Source organism: Dermacentor albipictus, chromosome 2 (assembly GCF_038994185.2).
Source record: "Dermacentor albipictus isolate Rhodes 1998 colony chromosome 2, USDA_Dalb.pri_finalv2, whole genome shotgun sequence".
Taxonomy (NCBI): domain Eukaryota; kingdom Metazoa; phylum Arthropoda; class Arachnida; order Ixodida; family Ixodidae; genus Dermacentor; species Dermacentor albipictus.
In genome coordinates this window covers 150,020,483-150,044,027 of record NC_091822.1, presented here as the reverse complement: position 1 = coordinate 150,044,027, position 23,545 = coordinate 150,020,483, and the positions used below count along the sequence as shown (strand labels likewise).

General features: G+C 44.9%; 1 protein-coding gene across 7 annotated transcripts in view; it reads left to right on the top strand.

The window, feature by feature from the left end:
* Mi-2 (chromodomain-helicase-DNA-binding protein Mi-2 homolog) overlaps positions 1-23,545 on the top strand; it is a 78,193-nt gene that overhangs the window by 6,998 nt on the left and 47,650 nt on the right. For 6 of the 7 annotated variants that reach the window (XM_065429175.1, XM_065429177.1, XM_065429176.1 and 3 more), the window contains exons 3-12: positions 108-276; positions 3,194-3,294; positions 4,317-4,517; positions 5,392-5,535; positions 8,999-9,175; positions 12,798-13,076; positions 14,699-15,114; positions 16,367-16,661; positions 17,309-17,509; positions 22,153-22,290. In XM_065429175.1, coding sequence (XP_065285247.1) covers positions 108-276; positions 3,194-3,294; positions 4,317-4,517; positions 5,392-5,535; positions 8,999-9,175; positions 12,798-13,076; positions 14,699-15,114; positions 16,367-16,661; positions 17,309-17,509; positions 22,153-22,290 — 2,121 coding nt within the window. The remainder of the gene's footprint in view (positions 1-107; positions 277-3,193; positions 3,295-4,316; positions 4,518-5,391; positions 5,536-8,998; positions 9,176-12,797; positions 13,077-14,698; positions 15,115-16,366; positions 16,662-17,308; positions 17,510-22,152; positions 22,291-23,545) is intronic. The other variant, XM_065429180.1, reaches the window with a different exon arrangement.

Below are 23,545 nucleotides of genomic sequence, written 5' to 3'. Positions count from 1 at the left end.
TAAATGTGAAGGAATTTTTTGTCAAGCGACTTGGGCAGAAGCAACACGTCCACCTCGTGACGATCGGAGCCGCTTACCAGCCCCAAACCGCATGCCTTTCGACACAGGCGAACCCCAAGATTGCAATGGCCAAGATAGTGCTGCTCATCTCGGCCAAGTGGCACGAGTTCCTGAGGGACAACCCCAACGCGGATGACGCCCTTGACGAAGATGACAGGCCCGTGCGTCAGTCTAGGGCGGCTGCATCCACACCTACTGGTTCCACCAAGGACAATGGTGAGGAGTGTTCTTGTGACAGTGTTCTTGTGGCAGTGATCGTGTGATAATAGAACAGATGCCAGATGTCTGGGTGTTAACCCTAGCAAAAGTTCTGGTACAAAAACTAATAGAAAATAACACTAAACAGTGTAGTAGGTCTAGTAGTGTGTTAGTCTAATAGATCTATCGGTCTGTTAATCTAAAAGGTATATTATTGTGTTGTTCTAGTAAGTCTCTTGGTGTGTCGGTGTGAATGCCAATGTTGCATATGCAACATTGATCCTCAGACTGGCGCACTAATAGACCTATATATAAATATGAATGTTTGTAACCCACCCCTCGGGCTACGTAAACATGAATCGCAGAGCAGTACCACCCGGAGAACATTACATTACAGTCTACTGAATGCACCAGATGTAGAAAATCGTAAAATTGCAAAAATTGCCAGGAGTATTAGCATATTAGCACATGTGTTTGAGTACATTGCCTTTTGAGATCTTTGTCAGGTCAGTAATCCTGACTGCCAGAGCCTTTGGTCCACCTTGACCAGACGGTGTCCTTTTGACGGAGCAGTTAAAAAAGCCTGAGCACAAAAATACACACATAAAAACATTTAAAAGCAGGGGAGCTAGTTCCACCACTAAACTTGTGCTGAGCAAATAGTGAGCTGTCAAGCTGCCTAAATGGTGGCTTTTATTTTTCACTCTTTTTAACGCTGGTGTAGCTAAATTGGTATGGCATTGCAAGAGTCATGCAAATGTTGTGGGTATTGCTTTCACCAGCAACAAGTTGTCTTTTCTTCTGCTTTCATTTCCCTTTTTCCTTATGATTTCAACATTTTAATTCAATACAATTTTTCTCATACTTTCCTTGCTTTCATTCTTTGCTTCCTTCTTGTGGCTGTTAAAAAAAAAAAAATCAAGCTGTCAGTTCTGGTTTTTCTTACTCATTCCTTATACATAGGGTTTTTCACTTTCAGGTAAAGTCCAATAATCCATCATTCTTGCACCCCAAACAAAATTTATGAAAATCAGGTTAAATTAGATTTCTGCCCAGAGTTTGCATTTTTGTAAAGGATAATTACAAATGCGAGTGTTACAGAAATACCAAATGCTGCCCACCTTTGTAAGCAATAGGTCAATATCTATATTATTATTAATAGTATTATGTAAATGTGCTATTATGCCCCGTTATTGCTTACTACTCATACAAAAATCGCCCACTGCAGTTGCTTAGTGACTATGGTGTTGGGCGGCTAAGCACGAGGTCGTGGAATCGAACCCCAGCTATTGCGGCTGCATTTTGATGGGGGCAAAATGCGAAATCACCCATCTGCTTAGATTTAGGTGCACGTGAAACAATCCCAGGTGGTCCAAATTTCCGGAGTCCTCCACTACGGTGTGCCTCATAATCATATTGTAGTTTTGGCATGTAAAAACCCAGAATTTAATTTTAATTTGATGCAAAAATCGGCCTGTGTAAACATATATGTTCACTGCCTACTGGTCTTGAGTGAACTGGTCACCGCCTACTGGTCTAGCTTGTTGGGTTTTTAACAGCTGGGTTTACATGAATACAACAGTGGTGCATTGCATCGTATTTCCGTACGTTTCTTGCATGTAAATGCCGGTAATGCACTGGTAAGCGAATTAACAGAGGCAGTGCGTTATGCACAGTGCATTGCAAATGGTAGCTGCAACGTTTACCCGCAGCGTTTATCCATCCATGTTACATTCAAAGAAGGGTAGCCGATTCATGTATTTGGTATTCCATTATTTTTCTTGCAAGACCATATACTGGGAACGAGTTATACAGGATGATGGCAAATGAATGAAAGGCTAAGCAGCCCCCCCCAGGATGGACACAGAAATTCTCCCAATGCATTTGATAATGTACATCAACAATAGCTTGTAAGATAAGGAAAAGTATTACACCTTATGCGAAACATGCCTGTGTGCAGTAGTTTTCATACTTCTCCCATGAAAAAAAAAAGTGCACAGAACAAAGTAAAGAAGGGATCACCAAACCTGTCTCTCCTTGTTGCTTTCTTTAATGTGGTTTCTTTTAAATGTATAACAATGTCTGCAACAAGCATATTTAGGGGTGAATTTGACACATGATTTGCGAGCCGTTATGTTTGCCATTACATGTTCCTGTGAGTGATTTCATTTGATTAAATAGAATGTTTTTGTCCAAAGAGATACTATTTCTTGTTTTAATCATTTGTAAAAGTCACCAGGAAAATTCCCAAACTTTGGGCAACCGCACAACGAAACTCCCGATTTCTTACTGATTTTCCGTGCCAGACAACAAAACGGCTGACTTCTCTCCGGATTTCCTCTTTAGTTATAACACCCGATTTTTACCCCCCCAAATTTCAAACAAATATAAAATCCACAAATAGAGGACCTTACTTATATACAGTAGGGAGTTTTAGAAATAGGGGTCCCAAAGTTAGATGACACAAACCACTGGGCATGCAAAAGAAAGCAAAGAAAGTACAAAATAGTGCAAACAAAGACTTACGAAGCAGTTTGGGTTTTTGAGTTCCTCTAAAGCAGGTTGGAGACATCGCTTCTAGAACTCGCCATTGTCTCAAGACGTTGCCACAATTGCAGCTGCTTGCATATGTCTTCCACCGATCCAGCACTTGTCTAACCTAGCCCACAATTTCATTTTTTAAGTATGCTCGCACTGCATCAGCCCATTTGTTTTCATTAGAATTGCTTTGCCGTTAACTGGTGGTTCCTGAATGTGGCGCATTGTTGAACCAGGCTGCTAGAAGCAGAGCACAAGAACTTGATGCTTGTGTAGAGGAATGAGGATGGAAGAGTTTGACTTGCTTCTTTATTGTAAGATTAGAAAGCGTGAGTGTCCAGCTTATTGACGAAAGTTTGCCTAACATTTTTGCTCTTGTTTGCTTCTTGTGACGCAGATGGGGAGCGGTCAAGCCGAAGCAAAACAAAAAAGAAGAAGTCGGTGCCTTTGCTGAAAATTAAATTGGGTGGCATCGGCAAGCGTAAAAAGCAGAGCTCTGTAAGTGGTTGATTGCATGGTTTGTTGGATTTTTTTTGCGTGGGTGCTTGTTAATGTGTCATGCAAGCACAGTTGGGTGGTGAGAAAGTCTTGCGCTGTGTATCCTTTATAAAAATCCAAAGAATATAAGTGGTGTGGGATGCAAATGAAATAACCTATTGCAATGATGTTTATCTTTTGCCATTGCTGAAAATTGAAAAATTTGCCTGAGAACAAAGCATGTTACTTTGGTGTGGTAACTTTGTGCTGCAAGCCTTTCTTTCCGTTAACAAGTTACTTGCCATGCTGTACACGTTTCACGGGCAAGCAGTTTTAACTTTCTTTGAGTTAGGAATAGTTGGCTTCACTCAGTTGGGGGCTGGTACACAGCAGTGCTAGTTACCTTTGTAGTCTGAAGAGTAGCCGAACGTAAATGAAGATGGCCATTGTTGTCTGACACAGCTGAAAAGATGCAGTTTATGATGTCACTGCGTAGGCTGGCCCTGTGACATTTTCAGCTGCTGTTTACCATCGCTTGTAAGCATTGGATTTCAAAAAGAGAGCCAGGCTAAACAGAACGTGCTGGGAATGGCAGTAAGGCTGTTATTTGTTGGCACTTCTTTTTCTATTAGCTCTAGCCCGGATGTAAAGCCAAGGTTTGTTTTTAAAAGCGTTCTTGGACTGCAGTGTTTCTTAGGAATAACTTATATTTTAAATTAGTTTTTGCAATTAAAGTGGCATAACATTGCTGATCTGCGTGAAAACAGCAATCACTATCTAGTGATGCCATTGGCTATGACAGCGGTTCTCACGATAGGCTGTTGCCAATACTGCATAGTTTTGTAACGCACACACACACACACACACACACATTTTTCAGGCCCTTTTTCTTGGGAAATAAAGGTTCGCATTAGAATTTGGTAAATATAGTACATAGCTAAAAGGGACATGTATTGACGGCAGTGAAAATTTGTTAGCTGCTCCTTGGTGAAATAGGTGACCGTCTGAAGAGTGAATATGCTTGCGTGCTTTGTGCCCTGCAGGAAGACGAGAACAGTGTGAGCGATCAGAGCGATGCAGATTTTGAGGCTGCGCTGGAAGAAGCGCAGAATATGACTCCTCCCCCGGCTAAGAGTGACAAGGGCTCCTCCAAGAAGGGCAAAGCCAAGAAGGCCAAGAAGAAGAAGAAGACCAAGACGACTGCAAGCTTCCCCAACTCGGATGCGGAGAATGATGGCTACGAGGTGCGTTGGATTTGATTAGATGGAATGTTTTCTTAACATTTTCTCGTTTTGGGACAGTGCGATCTCTAGTGCAAAGCTGGTGTTGCACAGACAATCTCAATGGTCATTGAACATGGGCCACATTTTTGCGTGTTCATCTCGCTCTGTCCGATCTATACTGGCGCGGTAACATTATGTTCCATAACACTTGTAATTAACTGGCCCATCTTACTTGCTTGACCACGTTTTCAGTTGGCTGTGTGTTGATCGGCTTATCAACAGCATGTATGCTTCCTTTCGTGTCATTGAATGTGGCAAAACTGTGCGAGCCCAACAAGTTCCTGGCCTGAATTTTGCGCAAACGAGGCTAATCGGGCATATTTGTAGCTGCTAAGTTTCGTGGGTGTCTCTTTGCTTGTGCTGTTAGGTTTAGTCGTCCTAACACTGTTGCCCTCTAGTTTTGTGAAATGTTCAGGTTGTAAATTTTTGCAAAAATTGCTCACGACCAGAAGCAGACCTTCCTGTCCTCATTTGGCGTGCCTTCTTTTGTTGGTTATGCCAACACGCGGCAACTAGTGAAATTGATTTGCTTGAAGCTGATAGGCCAAGAAATTGTTAGCGTTGTTAGAGTTGTTAGCTGGGATTGTAGCTTACCTCCAGTGGCAGGTCATGTGCACAAAAGTATGTTTCCTCGTGTGTCTTGAGCACTCGGGCATCTTGCGTAACATTCCTGGCGGTTTAGTGCAACCTCATTTGCATGTCTTATGTAAAGATGAGATGTCTTTGTAACGAGGTGTGCGACTAGCGTATTAGCGACTAGCGTGCGACTAACGCTGCCCTTTGCTATTTTCCGGCACTGATCTGCTTTCTTGCAAACAAACTGTGTCGCGCGCAGACGGATCACCAAGACTACTGTGAGGTGTGCCAGCAAGGGGGTGAAATCATATTGTGCGACACGTGTCCACGTGCCTACCACTTGGTCTGCTTGGAGCCCGAACTCGAAGAACCGCCGGAGGGCAAATGGAGCTGCCCGCATTGTGTGAGTTGCTGCCCCCGATGTCCATTTCCCTCCATCCTTCATTACTGTCACCAACAGAATGCCACTGCATGTTTTCAGCGAATGTTGATTTCTTGGGGGGTTGGTTGCTTTATTAATTAATTAATTAATTAATTTATTTATTGTGTTAACTTGTGTAAGACCTACACCAACACAGCTGAGGTAAAAAATTTGCAAAATAAAAAGAATGTCTTGTTATAGATGGAATAATGAAAAACATTGTGTTTGGTATCAGATGACGCGGTCACTAAAGGTTTTAATGTAGCTGAAATATCTAACAGCATGGACGAGACTTCGAAGGACCATCTCGGAAAGTGTGCTGATGTGGTGTAATAATCTATGTTGACAACTGGAGCAATATCATCACCATGGGAGTAATGATAGCATGAAATTTCATCAGTAGTGTCTAATGTTTAATGTTCGGTAAGCTACAGTAGAACCTTAACCCTTTATTGACAGCTCGTATAAATACCCGAAATGAATTTTTATTTACTGCTCATGTAAATCTGCAAAACACATTGAAAACAAGTGTAATCAGTGAAAAGAAAAAGATGTTCTGTGAAAACTTTTTTCTGCAATAGGGTGCTAACCACAAGCAGAAAACTGGAAGCGGGCTTCACCCCAACTCACCTATGGCTTTGTTGGGAATTCGTACAGACAGCTCTCATCATAAGTTAGCCATAGGTGTGCATTTCATTTGCTTTACATCACGTCATGGCAACCGGACATCTTCTATCTGTCTGTCTCCTCTGACCGTGCCTTCAAAAGAAAGCGAGTCGCATGCCTACCTTCTACCTCGTCCTGCGTTCCTGCTCGAAACCAACAAATAATGCTTGCTGCCTGTCATTCAGTGTTGGCCGAAGATATTTAGCCAGAGACTTCGTACTCAATACCAAAACTTGGCGAGAAAAAAAATTTCCTGGCATGTTGCCTGTAGGAAACATTTGTCAATAATGGGTTAATTATACATTGCTGGTGTATACAATTTCCTGGTTTTGCATACTTGTAGTAAAAAGACATTAGTAATGTCCTGTTTGTATCATGCGAGTTCTCTGATGCCATTTCTTTAATTGAAACCTTGTGATGAGGTGTAAATGACTTTTGATCACGGTGATATTGTCCTGTACGACATGCAGGATTGCTGTAAGCGCCTATGTGCCTGTCCCGCTTTGTAGGATAGGGGGAGTATTTGCAGCGTATTGTTCAGTTGGTGTGCACCAGGGCTGTGATGGGCATACAGTCGCCGACCGATTTTCCGGACTCCAAAAATTCGGACATGCCCGATTATTCGGTCAGCTTCGCGGCACCGCCATTCTCCCCATAGACCATAATGTATAACAACTGCCGAAAGTTCGGACACCTCGCAACCTCTCGTCTGATTTTTCGGACACTCTTTGACCCAACTTGGTCGAGAGCACCATGCACCGACTCAACCCGGTACATGGTTCGACTGGCTGAACGCCATTTTTGTTTTGAACGTAGCTTCCTTGGTGCCCCACGAAGTGGCGCTACTGGAAATTCCCGCTCATCATCATCGTTTCTGCCTAGTTCGATAGAGTGGCTCTGCAGCAGTTCCGGTTTCAGCTTAGTAAGCCATGTCAAGACAATCCAGCAGCTGTTTGTTTCTTCGCGCGCGACGCTGCGAGCAGGACGCGTTTTTTCGTTTGTGTGACTGGTGTCGGCGCGGTGGTGTTTGCTTTGCGTGCTGTGTCGAGGTTTCGGTGATTAACGCGGCATACGGAAACATCGCGTCAAGTCTCCAATGGCGCCGACAGTGCCCGCGCAGACTGCGCTGCGGAATGCCGGCAAGCGGGTGCCGGGAGGCCTAAAAGATTTGTCGCCTTCCGATGTGCTCCCTACCGACGCGGAAAATGTTCTGCCGAGACTTGCGCAGTGGTTGCATTGCGATTCCGGACACCGTCTCATTGACAGTTTCACAGGTGCCGACACTGCTGTACTGACATGCGCAGAACTCGACGACGGCTATATCATTCGTCAGGTTTCTGCTGCACCGCCGGAAGATGACCGAGTCGGAAGTTGACGCACCATGTGCTACGCTGCCGTCGCCTGCGGAGCGTGTACAAGCAGTGACTGTGCTTTCAGCCGCCTATAGTGACCGTACGACCCTCTCCGAGATTCAGGCTTGTCTGACTGCGCGTAAACGGAACAGCGTGCAACGGCGCATTCACGATTTCTTCAAGCCTACTGCCGAGCCCGAATAAGTGCGTGGAAATAAAGGATTTCATTTTTTTCCCTTAATCTGCTTTTTCGGACACCTGTTTATTCGGACATTTCCGCAGTCCCCGTGAGGTCCGAATAAACGGTCGGCGACTGTAGTCCTGTATGGCTACACCGAAAACGGTTGACTGACATGCATTTGCGAGGATTATTTGAAGGCCTTCTCATTGATAACAGTTCGTGTGGGATAAGCAGTTCGTGCGAGTCTTGTGTGTTGCTAAGGCCAAGTTTAAGATGGAATTAGATCTAATGTTCACCCTGTCATAGTTGACTTAGCCATATAAACGAATCATAATGCTTCATTGTGATTGAATTTTCTTGTTTAAGTGGAAATTGCTTACATCACTGCATCCTTATCTAATGCTAAGAGGTGCAAAATCTAGTGCTAAGAGGTGTAAAAATAAACTGACATTTGTTTCTGCAGTATCGTCTAGGTTGTGCTTAGTTCTTTCTCTCCTTTTTTTTTCTTTATGGATGTTTGTTTTGTCATCATTCTAATGTTTAGTTGATAGTAGTTATTTGCGGTCATGCTTCATGTTGTGGCCATCGCCCTGTGAAATCTATACTGTTGGCATGTTTCCGAGGCAGTGATTTCCATTATGGAGAGAAAACAGAACTGTTGCTTTTTGGTGCATGAAGAAGCAAGACCAGATGTCAGACGACATTAATCTTCTTGAATCTTTGTAAAATCAAAATGTTTAGTCCCTCAAAGCACTGAACAAACGGTACAATTCTTCCCATGATCAAATGCATAGTGCATTTCTCTCAGAAAAATAACACTACCATAGATAACAGCAAAATTTGACATGGAGGTGGTGTGCAGGCTATGTTTGCGCTTACGGGCGCCTGACACTTGATAACTTTGCCTTCGGCCAGACAAAGTTAAAAAGCTGTTGATGTTATGTCCACTTTATTATGACCGATAATAGTCCGCTTTATTATGACTGACTAGTGGCGGCACCAACATCCAACAAGTTCCCGACATGTTCTGGTGGTCAGAGCAGCCTTCTTTCTACTGGAACCTGTTGGAAAATTGTTGGGTACTGTTGTTGGACTCGCATATCCGAGAACACGTGGTAGCGTACTGTGTGTCAGCTGCTTTGAAACTTTAATAACGAGTTCTGTGCGTGCTTTTTACAGAGTCTGTTTTCATGCATTTCACTCTCACTCGGCCCTGATCGCTTGTTCTCTCCCGTCGCTTGTGCAGGAGGGCGAAGGTATTCAGGAGCAGGAAGAAGACGAGCACATGGAGTTCTGCCGGGTGTGTAAAGACGGTGGCGAATTGTTGTGTTGTGACAGTTGTCCTGCGGCCTTCCACACCTTTTGTCTGAACCCCCCTCTGAAAAACGTCCCCACCGGAAAGTGGAACTGTCCGCGCTGCTCGGCAAGTGATCACCTCCTCTTCTCTACCATCTTCGTTTTTCACTCTGTCTCTCTCGCTCGTTTCTCGGGGGCTGCTCTCTCTTTGCGATCAATCGTTTACCCCTTGTAGTACGATTGGAGTGCGCTGCAAGCCCGTATAGATTGCTCTCGAAAAACGTTTTGACTCGTGCCTCCTCAGCTCTCCTTGCGAGTGGTGAGGAGGCAGAGAGATGCGCATCCTGTCGATTAACTCGATTAACAAGTCAGACTGTTCTTTGCTCCGTCTGGCGCAGCTAATGCCTTGTAGATGCGTGTGCGCCTTATCTGGAGCTGTGCATGCCTTGGTTGCAGCATTGACCTTAGCACTTTGCCAATTTAACTGGTCAGGTTATTTAAGGATGTTTATCGTTGAAGCTCTTAAATGTCCATTGTTCTGTTTAGTTTTTCAAGAAGTTTAGTTAGCTTTTAATGCCGAAAATTTAAATTGTTGGCCCTTAACACACTTGTTGGGTCGTCTACTTTGCTAAATTTAGCTGTGCTGTTGTGTGCTTTTTCGTATCAGTACACTGGCACTTGCAATCATCCTGTGCAGTAAGAGTTTTGGTAAAATTGCACGTAGTTGCCTTTGCGTTGCTTTGTTTGTGGTTAAAGCTTTCGAAAGTTTATTTCAAACATGAAAATTGCAGGAACATTGTATAGCAATAACTTGTCTGAAACTAGGGTATGTTGGTACAGGGTACTGTGACAGACGCAGATGAAAACAGACAAGGCTGAGCACCTTTGTGTTCGTGTCTGTTCTGTGTTTGTCGCAGCATTTTGCGCTAACACACCGTAAGTAAGAATATGACACTAACTAGCCCGACAGTCAGTCCTTCTTCAAGCATAGCATACCATGCGCTGGGCAAGTATGCTTTGTAAATGCTTGGCCAGTGTGGGCACATTATGCTACATCAGAGGCTATTGCTGCAACTAAGACCTCATTCTGACAGCTCCTGCCTGCAAGGCTTGCTAAATTTGACAAGCTTTGCTGCATTGTACCCTACTTAAACATAAAGTGTTGAAACAACTTATTTTTCAAATCTTGGTGCCTGGCTTTTGGTTTTCAGTACTTTGGTTCTGAGGCGTTGGTCTTCCTGCACTTGCGCCTTGCACTGCACAGCTTAGTATTTGCATAACGTTTGAGGGAATGTGGTAGGAAATGTTTCTTCTCTCCTTAGGCTTGAAGAATTAGTGCACTAACTTCAAAGGTCTGTAATCACAGACACAGCGATGGAACTGTTTGCATAGATGCTTGTTCTAGCTTATTCTAGCTGGCAAAAGCTTAACATGACTTATGTATTACTTGGAACTTCGAGTTGCAGGCATTCGAGAATGTTTACTTAGCATTTCTTTGGAATAACACTGGTTTCATCTTAATTCGTTCTTGGTGTGTGTAGTGGTTACAAATAAATAATGGGCTTTGAGAAGTTTGATAGAAAGCTTTGCGATCGCAGCTGTAGCATGCCTTTTATCTAATGGTTAAGCTGGGTTTTCCGCACTTACTCATTACAGCTGAAATTAGGAGAGTCCATGTAGGGATTTTATGCTGCTATTACTGGAATACTAGTACGTGTAGAGTCCCCTGCCAATGGCGACAAGTTTTGACGACAAGTCCTACGTTAACCTGCACAGTAGCCAGTCATACTTTTGCATGATGTCACGGAAGTTGCAGTTTTAACTGCTAGCACCAACTTTTCTTTTTTTTCTTCTTCTTGCACATGGCTTGGTCTGGTTTGCCTGCTGTCTCGACTCCGCTGTCTGGTCAAACAATTTTTGTTTGTTTATCTTTCACTTTCCTTGCTTCGCTACTTGCTCGTCCAAACGACTTTCACACTTTTGGTAATACCAGCCTAAGTGCCAGGATCCCCCTTCGTGTGCCTGTCTTCCCTCTTTGAAGATGATCACCCTCCCCACTTTTTCCTTCATGATCCCAGGAAATTCCGTGTAAGTTGTTTTGTGTGCCCCTGAGCTCCTGATCGTGCACATGGAACTTCGGGTTTGGACTCGGATTAATGTTTGCCTGCTGTTGAATGTCTTTAAAGATACATTTCCTTTTTTGTGTGTCGAAAGTGCACGCTCGCACTTATTTCGTTCCTGTTATTTCGTTCTGCGCTTGTAGGTAATACTGATTCATGCATTGTCTTCGTGCAGCTCGCCTGATTTTATTCGCAGGTTTCTTTTCCCCTTTGTGTTGGTGCTTGTTTCAGAATTTGTTCTCCCAGTGTAAACGAGAGTCTAGAGAATAACGGTTGATTCTCTTGTTTATGTGAAACTAAATCATCACCGAAACGTAAGTGTTGGAGTCATGAAGGCTGCCTTTGGCACTGTAGCTAGAAATTGTGTGATTTTTTTTTTTTTTTGCTATCTGCCTGTATGGTTCCGTATCTTTTTGTCTTTTGACGTGGCCAAAATTGTGTCGTTTCAGTTGCTTCTTTCATTTTCTTTCGGCATGCTTGGGAAATGACGGTGTCTTGGAAGAGACGCAGTTTTATCAAACTGTACATGGCAGCGGGGCATTGCAGATATTTGGATTGAAGGGTTAATTTTTGCTTGATGAACGGAGGCTTGCACAAAACTGACAATAGTCAAAGTTAGTGTTGTTTTTTATGTATTTGTGCAACAACGCTTTAAGTCGGAGATTGTGGAAATGCGCCAAGTTGTGTAGTGAGAAATGGGGAGAAGGTGCTGGCAAAATGGGGAAATAGTGGGGGAATTGGGGAATAAAAGCAAATGCCACAAAGGAGTGTGTCGGTTATTGTATGTGAGGGAAGGGATTTCAGTTTGCATCTATGGGAAGACGCCACTTGCTGCAGGGCGTTGTTACCCTCAGTCGGAGGATGTATTTGGTGAATTACAGCTTTTGCTAAGAGAAGCGAAGTTACTGCTCGCGTATGTGATTAGAGCTGACTCCAGGCTGCGTAATTGGCCTCGCATTGCATCTGTGCTATCTTAAAGCATACTTTAGCTCATACTTTAGCTTTTTCTGCCGCCACTAGCTCCATGGAAGCAGGGTGCACTTGAGCACACTCGTGTGTGCTCCCAATGGCATAGTCTCTTTTATTAAAGGCTTCAGTGCCCAACATCTAAAGCTGCCTGAGACCTTTCAATAATCCTAAACATGCCTAATATGATAACGGCGAACAAACATTGTGAGTGAATGTTTAATTCTTCCATAGCATAAATTAAAGGCAGCGAAAGAAAAAAAAATGCAGCAGCATGTAAAACTGGCTGAGTTGATTGATGTTCATTGTAATGGCAGCGCATATGGGAAGACTTTAGACACAGAATAGAAACACACAAGACAAGTGCTGAACTAACAACTTGTTAGAAACGCTCAAGACAAGCACTGAGCTAACAACTTGTTAGTTCAAGTTAGTTCAGTGCTTGTCCTGAGTGTTTCTATTCTCTGTGCCACAATCCTATTTGCGCTGCTAGTTTAAAGAAAAAAAAAAAATGCTAGGAGAAATGAAATGAATTTCTTTTTCTTGCTTTCTGTCTTTTTTTCTTTTCCATCACACCCTTTCCCATTTCTTGCACATTCTTTTTTTTTCTTTCTGCAATGCACTTTTGGTGCTTGCGCGTGCGGCATCTGCGTTCAACGCCAGGTGGAGCCGCTCAAGGGAAAGGTTCAGAGAATCCTGTTCTGGCGCTGGGCCGAGGTGAAAGGAGACGCAAGCGGCGACGCCAAGAAGGAGGAAGGCGGCAAGGCCGAGGACAGCTCGAGCAGCAGCAATGGCCAGGTGGCTGCAGTGCCATCAACGTCGACGGCGCCCCCACCGCAGCCGTCTACAAGCAAGAAACCACAGCCAAAGCCACTGAGAGAGTTCTTTGTCAAGTGGCACGACATGTCCTACTGGCACTGCTCCTGGATCTCTGAAAACCAGGTTAGGCAGCATTTGAATTTCTAGTATTGTGTCATGTCACATTTTGCTTTTGGAATGAATGTCGTCACACGCTAACTGTTCGCAACTGTGCTAGGGACAGTGAAGCTGTGATTGCAGAAACCCAAGTGTCATGTGCATTCTCGCACTTGCCGTGATGATAGTAAAGAGCAGATCGTAATGGTTTTGATGACCTTGGTGGAGCTGTAAATTGTCGGCAAGACTTTGTAAGATTCTTCCACGTGGTTTGAACACTTTGGTTAGTGAGGTGAACCTCATATTTGGACAAGAGCAAGGCTGGAGAGCCGACACTGATACTGAGAATGGGCGAGGCTGTTGCGATTTCTTGCCTTGTTCCACACTCTTGGATTGTCAGCAGTACCATTTTGGAAGTGGCATCTCTAACGGTATATTCAATGGGTCACTTTCAGGTGCTCTTGCAATGCAGTTTGCATTCTAGTGGTTGAAATTGAGCACTCAGAATGCGTTCACCTGGTTTGTTCAGAGTGTCATGCTCTGTCTCTGAGCACCCAGCGGCACTGTCATCTTCAAGCTGGGAGTGTAACCTATATTCAACAGGTTCTGATTGTGTACTCCTCAGGTTGCTCTCGGAGGAGCCGACCACTCAGATAAGCCTAAGGCATGCTTTTTCTGGCTCCAATGTTGCGAAGCCTCCACATCACTACAAACTGCTCAATAGCAACCAGTCAAATGTAGCATAACTGTACATGGAAGTGTGCTTGCCATGTATAGTTTTGAGTATTGACTATTTTTGCACTATTTCTCGGACTGTGGCTTGTGTGTGCGAGGGCTGGAGTCACATAATTCACTAGTGTTGAGAAGTCCCAGCTATCTTTGAAAGAGCCTGTGAAATGGCTTTCATGGGTCTATTGCTACAATGTGTCTGTAGGAAGAGGCACACTTCACATTGATGCTGAAAACCAGAAACAAAGATCAGGGTTGCTATTGCACTTAATTTCTTGCTTTGGGCGTCTTAATCGAAAGGTGAGTGAAAAAGTAACCCTGACATCACAACACACACTGTGAAGAGTGCAGCTAAGCTTCGTGGTTTGTTGGCTTCCGTGTTTTCATAGGCCTCTCGTTCAGTGTTTGAGCATTCTTGTTGGCTAATAATGTTCTGGGTATGGTAGCCAGGGGTATGGCCCTACTAACAAAGCCTCCTTACAGTGGCAAATGTTTGCCACAGCCCAAGCTAGTGTCTCAAAATACAGCGTTCTGCAGCACATAATTACTTTATTGCTTCTGGTACTGCTGATTTTAGCACTTGTGTCGTCAACATATTTCCGCTCCTGAGTATTTTCTTGTTCATGACGACTTCTACCTGCTGTGGTGGTTCAGTTTTGCTGCTGAGCTGGAGGTTGCGGGTTCGATTCCCGTCTGCTGCAGCTGCATATTTTTATCAGGCAGAACACAAAAAAGACTCGTGTACTTGGGTTTAGGTGCATGCTAAAGAACCCCCAGGTGGTTGAAGTCAATCCGGAACCCTCCACTATGGTGTCCCTCATAGTCCACGTGTTACTTGCAAATGTGAAGCCCCATAATTTTGATATGACTTGTTCTGATGAAATTGACCACATTGTTGTGTTTCCGGGCAACCTTTGCAGTTGGATGTCTATCACCCGGGGTTGTATCGCAACTACTGTCGCAAGAACGACATGGACGACCCCCCGCTACCAGACGACGGCTCCAACGGGACCAGTGACAACAAGAGCAGCCGGGGGGAGAAGCATGCACGAGACAAAAACTACCAGAATCTGGAGGAGAAGTACTACCGGTATGGCATCCGGCCCGATTGGCTGCAGGTGCACCGTGTCATCAACCACCGGACGCTGCGCGACGGCTCGAACCTGTACCTAGTCAAGTGGCGCGAGCTACCCTATGACCAGTCCTCGTGGGAGGCCGATGAACCCGGAGAGTTCGAGATCCCCGATCTCCAGAAGGCCATTCAGGACTACTGGGACCTGAGGGCCTCGGTCGAGAACGCCGACCAAGCTCCTGCCGCGAGCAAAAAGTCCTCCGGGTACTGCATGCCTATCCCTGCTTCTTTTTCCTCTAAGGCAGTGGCTGTTCTGGGGCCAAATTCTATAGCAATCCATTCCATTTTCCATCCTCCTTTAGTCCGAGCCAATGGTGGGAGCTGCAGTGTCTGTCTTGGTGTGGCTAAGGGGGACAGCGAATCCCCTGCCAAAAACGCCTATTTCCAGCTTGCCATAGCAAGATTTTGCGATCAAGGACAGTAGCTCATAATGAATGATTACAGTAATTACCCAATTCTAAAATGTGCCTTTTTTTGCTTTAGTAAAATTGGGCTGAAAAATTACCGGCGCAGTCTAATCGGATACAAAACCGAAACTATGACGAACAGCCTACCGTCATAGCCAGCATTGTCGCCGTCACAAGGTGGCAACGGATGCATTTTATGCATAGCTTAATGGTGGAAGTGTGCTGCTTTCATCTTCGATTACAAAAGCACATTCAAAAGATCCGTTATTGTATGTGCTAAGCTAGTGGGTAGCAAGTGGCGGCACATGTTTTTGCATTTCGCATCATTGAAAATGTCGCAGGATGAACTAGCGAAGCCTCTAGGCGTGGGCCACCGTCCAGTTTGCGGTTGTTGCGAAGCCGTTTGAGAAATCTATAATATCAAATGTGCAGTGGACCAGAGGGCACGTGGTTCAGAGGCAGTGATGAAGTTGTGAGAGTGACTATTATGGACATTAGGTGTAAATAAACTTTTATTCTGTTAAGGTAAAGTTCACTGGTTTCATCTTTTTCCGATTGCCAGAATTTCTTCTTTTTTCTAAAGATCGGTTGTGCGTCAGATTTCTACTTTGTTTAGGAGCTCTGTCATTTCTATGTTAGTTCTCTACTTTGAAACACAGAAAAAGTGGGAGTGCGTTTGATTCAAGTCCGTGTTAGGATCTGGCAAATGCTGTCAAATAAATCAGTGGTGTACTGTGGCCTTTTTTTTTTTTCTGCCATTGATTTAATTCAGCCAATTTCGTCATTCCCATCAAGATTGAATTAATGGCAAGTCTACTGTCTCTGGTGGCATGATTTGATGTTGCAGTCTGCAATAGCCGAGGACAAAACCAGCGCCAGGGAGATACATAGTTGTGCATGCGTCCCTGTCTTTCCTCAAGTACTTGTTCATTATGTAGATGTAGGCGACTGCATTTTCTTATCGAACACTAGGGAGAAAGGCTTGTTTCTCAGTGCTGTTTAGCTTTTGCCCTCTTTTTCACCCTCTGTTGTGTGCTTCCCTTCACCAGTGGGAAGAGCAAGTCCAAAAGCAAGAAGTCTAGGGATCTCCGGGACGACGACTCCCGGGGCGGCCGGGGCACCCCAACCAGCCAGGACCGCACCCCTGTCGACCCAAAGCGAAAGTACGAGGTGCAGCCCCCATTTGTCCTCGAGAACGACAACGAGCTGCACCCGTATCAGCTGGAAGGGGTGAACTGGCTCCGATTCTCCTGGGCCAACCACACGGACACAATCCTCGCCGACGAGATGGGTCTGGGCAAGACCATCCAGACAATCGTTTTCCTCTACTCACTCTTCAAGGAGGTGAGTAGCGTTCGCTCACTTTCTGCTCTTTTGCTGCCACCTGAGCCGGAAGCTTTTTTACTGGCTGGATACAGGATTGCTTGACTTGGAGCTATTTACAGGCTGTTTTGCCTGCCTGGCCATGATCTAAAGCAGTGATAAGTTTTTATTCTTTTTTTCCTACTTTTATTCTGTGGTTCTTCTCTCAACACCATAAACTTTTCATTCGACAAGCCTTGGTTGCCTGTAATATTGCAGAGCAAGCACGAGCATGCCTTGAAGATTTCTCGAAGAGAACTTGGCTTGTACGGAGTTAGCTGATGTTCTAGTTGGGTTCTAGTTGAGCTGGGCGGGTTATGTAATGCATAGAGCAGACTGGTGGCCTATTAGAGTTACAGAATGGGTTCCAAGAAAAGGGAGAGGTAGTCGATCATGGCAGAGAAAGTAGGTGGTGAACTGAAATTTTTTAAAATTTGCAGGCATAAGATAAGGTCAGCTGGTGCAAGACATGGGTAATTGGGGATTGCTCAGAGAGGTCTTCATCCTGCAGTGAACATAAACTAGGCTAATGAGGATAAAACCAGCAAGAATAGGGTGCTGTATTTTGTTCCTTAATTTGGTGCCTCTAGCCTCACGCACTCATTTATTTGGGCACTGGTGTGTTGCAGGGCCACTGCCGTGGTCCCTTCCTCGTGAGCGCCCCGCTGTCGACCATCATCAACTGGGAGCGAGAGTTTGAGGTGTGGGCACCGGATTTCTACGTGGTGACCTATATTGGGGACAAAGACAGTCGAGCTGTCATTCGAGAGCACGAGTTTTCTTTCGACGAGAAGGCGGTTCGCAACCCCAACAAGGCCTGCCGCATGAAGGTGAGTGCACGCCTGTACCGTTTTGCTGTGCTGTTGGTTCTAGTGACGTCTGCTCTAGCGAAGGTTTGGTCAGTGTATGCACCTTGCTTCCCGCTCTGAAGGGATGCTATAGCTGGATTGTGCGGTTGTGTGTACTAAAAGTTTCACAGTAATTGAGAATGCTGTCAGGATAAGGGGGAGCATGCCCACGGTGCTATGCCTTGGCGCACCGAGCCCCGTGGTTGACGCCCACCTGCCCACCAACTGCAGTATGGTACAAGCTCGATGAAACAATAGCTGGCAACCACATTACGATTGCAACTAACACGTTGAGCAGGCCAGCTGACTGATCAATTGAACACCAATAATCCGGGCATGCTCTATATTTCAGACAGCTTCGTGGCACTGCCAATGGCCCCGTAGACTTCATGTGTAAAGACGACCTATATTTTGGACAGCCGCCAGCTCTACGTTTGATTATCCGCACTCTGTCCGGGGCTGTAGCGTACACCGACTCTGCCACCATTATCTCCTTTGGAAACCTCGACGAGACGTCAAGTGTGGCCTCGGAGATTACACACTAGACAGTAATCCCTGAGGCTTTGCCTTGGTTGCAGCACTGTGCCTCAGAAATTCAACTGCAAATGCTGATCTTGGAGGCTTCGCCTGTATTGTGAGGTCGCATCAACATCGCGATCATTCTAATCCATTCCAGCACCACCGCATGCGGCCTGCTCTAGTTTGTTGAATTTGCCTTCCAGACAGGTTCTGTCTATCTGTGCTTGTTTGCATAGTATGCTTTACAGACAGCGCTCTGTTGGCTCCAAAAAGTCTTTCTTCTGAAGTTGTTGACAGTCTGCGTAAAAGGGCACCAACGGTGCCCTCACACTCCGACTTTGCATGAGCCTTGAGTCACAGCTCGAACGAGCCCAACTCCTTAACTGAAGAGCCTCAACTGCCACCTACCACAGCGAGCTCAAATGCAGGCATCATTGATGACCTACTAGGTTGCGGTGTGTCGATTCCTGCCGTTACATTTGAAGACTTTGCAGACACCAACAGCGTGGTGTCATCGTGTGTCGAACTGAACATGACGAAACGCTAGAGCAAGTTCTCCCACCGTCAAGTGGAGGCTCTAACTATGATGATGATGGTGACGATGATGATGATGGTGTGCAGTGTGCTCCAGAGCCTTCACATGTGTATCTGACTCGAGTCTTTGCATCAGCATACAGAGACAACACAAAACTGGCAGAAATACAGGTCGACTTGGTTGCATGTACACGGATGTTTGTGTAGCAATGAATTAACCACTTCTTACTTGCACAGGGGCCGTAAAACGTAAACAAAATATTTTTTTGTATAGGTTAGTTTTTTTGGACATTTGATAATTCTGACTTATTTACGTTCCCAATGGAGTCCAAATTATCGGTCGTCAACTGTAGTTGACATCACTGAGGTTTGCTCAGTGACCTTTCGGAGAGAATTGCTAGGTAAAGAAGGGCTTCCGACTTAACAGCTGGGGATACGGGTGGCTGCGGGTCTTGCCATGGAAAAAAATGCGGTTGACTAACCACGTGCGGGAAAATCGGAACGGCGGCAGAGACTTCCACACCCGCTGCTCGCTGGTGATCAAAGAGAGTCGGGCGATGTCAGAGGGATCTCACGTGACACACCCGGTGGCACTGATAGCGCTTGAGATTCCTGTGCGTTGCCTGCGAAAGGGTTTTCCCTCTCCCAAATTTGCTTGGGACACGCAGGCCCGACGTGACATTCACCGCACCTGTGACAATCGTGGAACCCGAGGAATTCCACAACAATTAAACATGTTAGCTATGTACGATGGTAGTTTTGTGCCTATGGCTACGCGCAGCTGCGCTTGAAGGAAAGAGTTCCGTCCAGTCCACGGTGGCCATATTTCAGTGGGTGTGAAATTAAAAAGTGCTTGTGTCACTTAGATGTAGGTGGATATTCAATAACTCCGGGTGGCCAAAATTCATCCGGAGTCCCCCAACTGTAGCATCCCTCACAGAGTGTGTTTCTGGCATGTAAGACCCTATGATTTATGAATTCTGTAACACGTCAATCATCCTCTGGTAGTAGATAGCGCGGCATATAACGCTTGCAAACACCAGTTTATGGCATCTTTACTTTTGAAAGGTGTACTGATGCATATTTCTGAGGTTGTAAAAATGCTACATCGCTCTTGTCATGCATAGAAAGATTACACTGAGCAAATTTGAAGGTTGGGAAACATTTCTAGGGTATCTTATTTTTATGCTTAAGTTGGTCTTGAAATGCTGGACCTGGTGTCCTCAATGTTATCGCGACGTCATGACATGGAGCAAAATTTGCAGATGTCTTATAGCAATAAGGCTAGCTGTGATGACACTAGTAAGAAAAAAAAAAACTTGAATCAGTAGTACTGTGTGTGTGTGTGTGTGTGTGTGTGTGTGTGTGTGTGTGTGTGTGTGTGTGTGTGTGTGTGTGTGTGTGTGTGTGTGTGTGTGTGTGTGTGTGTGTGTGTGTGTGTGTGTGTGTGTGTGTGTGTGTGTGTGTGTGTGTGTGTGTGTGTGTGTGTGTGTGTGTGTTTTGGGGGGGGGCTGTGCTTATGTGGGGCAATTGCAGTGATTGCAGTAATAGAGTAATACCTAACAGAGAGTTTTAGCCTGTCCATAAATGTGTTGCTGTTTGTGGAATACTGGGCTACTGGAGAAAGATGCAGCGGCAACAACACTCATAGCGACATCTTGTGATGCACAGTCTAACCAGACAGCACGCAAAACTAATATTGCAGTGGCTTACAATTCATTGCTGGTGCAAAGCATTGGTAGCGACATAATCGTTCACGTGCAGTACCTTCGTGATTTTTCTTCAATAACAGCATTGATGGGACAAAAAAAATTTTTCAAATGCATTTAGTTGGACAAAATGCCACAAGATGACGCTACCAGCATTGCTACTGCTGTCCGTGGCTCTGGTAACTGGTCATCAGTTAACATTGAAGAAATTTGTGGACAAACTGAAACTTGTCAGGACGCATCCACTTCCTGAGTAGTGAAATCGAAACTAGTTTGCAGGAACAAATGCATGGTACAGTAAGTTATTTTGGGCACACTGATGCTTGCAGGTATTTCTCCTATAGTTTGGGCTTTCACCATACATGTATGATACAGTTGACTTCCGTTAATTCGACCCTGATGGAATCGATGAAAATTATTGAATTATCCAGCGGCTCCAATTAAACAAGATTCAGAACAAATGTAAGAACACACCGCAAATTCATTAGGTAGTATTTCGCCCCAGTCTGCCATGCCCCTGTATTAAATGCGCGTCCACTTTCTGTGTGTACAAAGCAGAAAACTAAAGCAGAAATGACACTAAAGCTCCTAAACAAAGTGTAAGTATAACACGAACCTGATTTTCTATTTTTAGCAAGAAAAATTGGCAAGGGTTTAATGTGGGTTACACAGTGGCAGCCATTTTCCTAAAATCAGCTTCGCTGCAACAGGTTTGTATTCTGCGGTAAAGCATATAAACACCACGAAGGCGGTTTTGATAGTGTGTTCGACTGCACCGTGCAGGCAATTTTCGACCCAGTTTTCATAAGGGAAAAAAAAAGGCACGCTACAGAATTGGGTAAATACCCTAATCAGACATTTTAAGTGACAGTTAATGCTTCAAAAATAAGGGTGTGCGAAGATAAAAATTTTCTAATACAAATGGGCTTTTGACTTGGAGGCATTTGATTCTGTGCCAGCTGTCACTCATCGCATTTGCTGTCATGGAATGAGCTCAGGAAGGGAGGTGGTGCTCCAAAAGAGAGCACCGCAGCCGTCCGTAAACCCATGCGCCTTGTTATTGAGAGGCTGGCTTATCCCGTAAAGCGTAGACGTCCAGTGGCTAAGCACACCTTACAGGCGAAATTTCACCAACAGCACAGAATTATGACAAAATTCAACACAAAATGAGACACATATTCTTATATCACGATAGAAACAAATGCTTTGCTCTCACGCAGCCAGCCATATATTTGATTTGGTTAGAACGTTCGTATCCAACTGAACATTCTACAACTTTTAATATATACTTTTCAAACCAAATATGAATGTTAGAAATATAATATTCTATAATATTAGAAATTTTCAAATATTTGTGCAAGATCTACACGAAATTTGCAGGAAATAGGGGTTTTTGTTGGGAAATGACGTGTGGTTAATGCATTCACTGACCTCTAAGCTTCACTGACACTTCCACTAAAGGGATAGCTACTGGGGTCACTATAGCAGTTAGGCGCATGCGTGCTGACTGGTCAAGTTCGAATTACCTGGTGAAGGCCAATTTTAGGATCGAAATTACTAAAGTAAATGCAAAGGCACCGGCTGGGGCCTTGAGGCAGGATCGAACTAATTGCAAAATCAAATTGATCCGTGCTAGATTAACGGAAGTCTACTGTATGTCAAGGATATTAATCAGCACTTCTTTTAATGTTGCAAGTGGGAAAAGTTAACTCTGCAAGCTTTTTCATTTGTGTGAAGCTGTGCTCTCTGGTAGCATTGCAGCGTCTGGTCTCGGTGATCTTGTGTGAAACAAATTTTGGTTGTCGATTCGCATGGACAAGTTCCGCCTTCAGTATTTGTGCATTTTGCTTCTCCTCATTGCAGAAAGATTCAGCAGTGAAGTTCCACGTTCTTCTGACGTCTTACGAATTGGTGTGCATTGATGCCACCATTCTCGGCTCAGTGGATTGGCAGGTGCTGGTCGTGGATGAAGCGCATCGACTGAAAAATAACCAGTCTAAGGTGGGTGCACGTGTGCTGGGGCCCGTTCTTCGTGCTCTTGAATTTTGCTTATTGTATAATGTGAAAGGGAAGGCACCGCATCGGTCACTCTTGTGGAAAAGCCCTGAAACAGGACGGTTTGCCCACACGTTAGATAGTGCATTCACGAATATCTGAGCTTAACAATACTCTGGTAAGCAATGCTAAACATGCACAGGGCTCAGTGATTCAAACTCGATACTCAGACCACATGGCAGATGGCACTTTTTGCAACACCGGCAAGCGCTGGGTGATCGCTGAGGGGCCTAATGGAGCCACAGTGTGCTAAAAGGGCTCTCACTTGCATGTGATACAAAAATGCACGAGCTTGGTCTCCTCAGTGCCCACTGGCAGTGAAGAAAGTGCCGGCAGCCATGTATTCAGAGTACAGTAAAACCTCGTCCATACGGTTTCGGAGAAAAAAAGAAATGCAAGAGAGAAACTTACTAGCCAAGAAAAATGTACAATCGAAAGTCACTGAAAAAAACTTGCCATACTTAATGGTAGTTGAAATCTACATAATGCAAGGCATTGCGTGAATTGTTGAAGCAAAAGGCGCTGATCTGGTGCGGCCTTAGAGACGCGTTGTTGCAACTTCAGCAGACTTACGTCTGCAATACTCAAGTTCGGCCTGTGTCAGAAGCTTCTTCGAATGGGGCACTTCGGCGGGAAGTTTTAATGTGCCCGCTCGACATGAATTGTTGCGGCGTGATGCCGTTGAGCTGGTCCCAAGCGACCCGTGATGCACATTGTCATTTTCTTAGTGCATAGTTTTTAGTCTGGGGCAAAATGAAGTTGAGTTGTGGTTGCTGATGCTGGAATACAATGCCTATTAAGCTGCCAGAGCAAATCGTATGACGCCCACTTCGCTGCGCCTGCAGCAAAGAATGGAGGTGCATTTGGGTTATTGATTATTGAAAGTGTGCAGTGCGTTTCCAATGACACTATGCCCTGTGCACTGCGAAACAGATAAGTGAAGATGCTTATCATAATAGGGTTGGTGGTGGTAGCTGTGAATGTGGTGTCGTCACCCTGGGAGAAGATTAGCTAGTACAACAATAACAAGCCGAGTGCGCGGTCGTCGTCGCCGTGTGAAGTGGACAGGCAACTATTGCGGTGAAGCTCCTCTGGCAGGTGGCTATGGCCCTTGCAGCACACGCCTTGCACCTTTTCTTGTTTACGTGGGATCTAGCTGCCCGAAACATTTCATGTGATCACAGTTTGGCAATATACATTC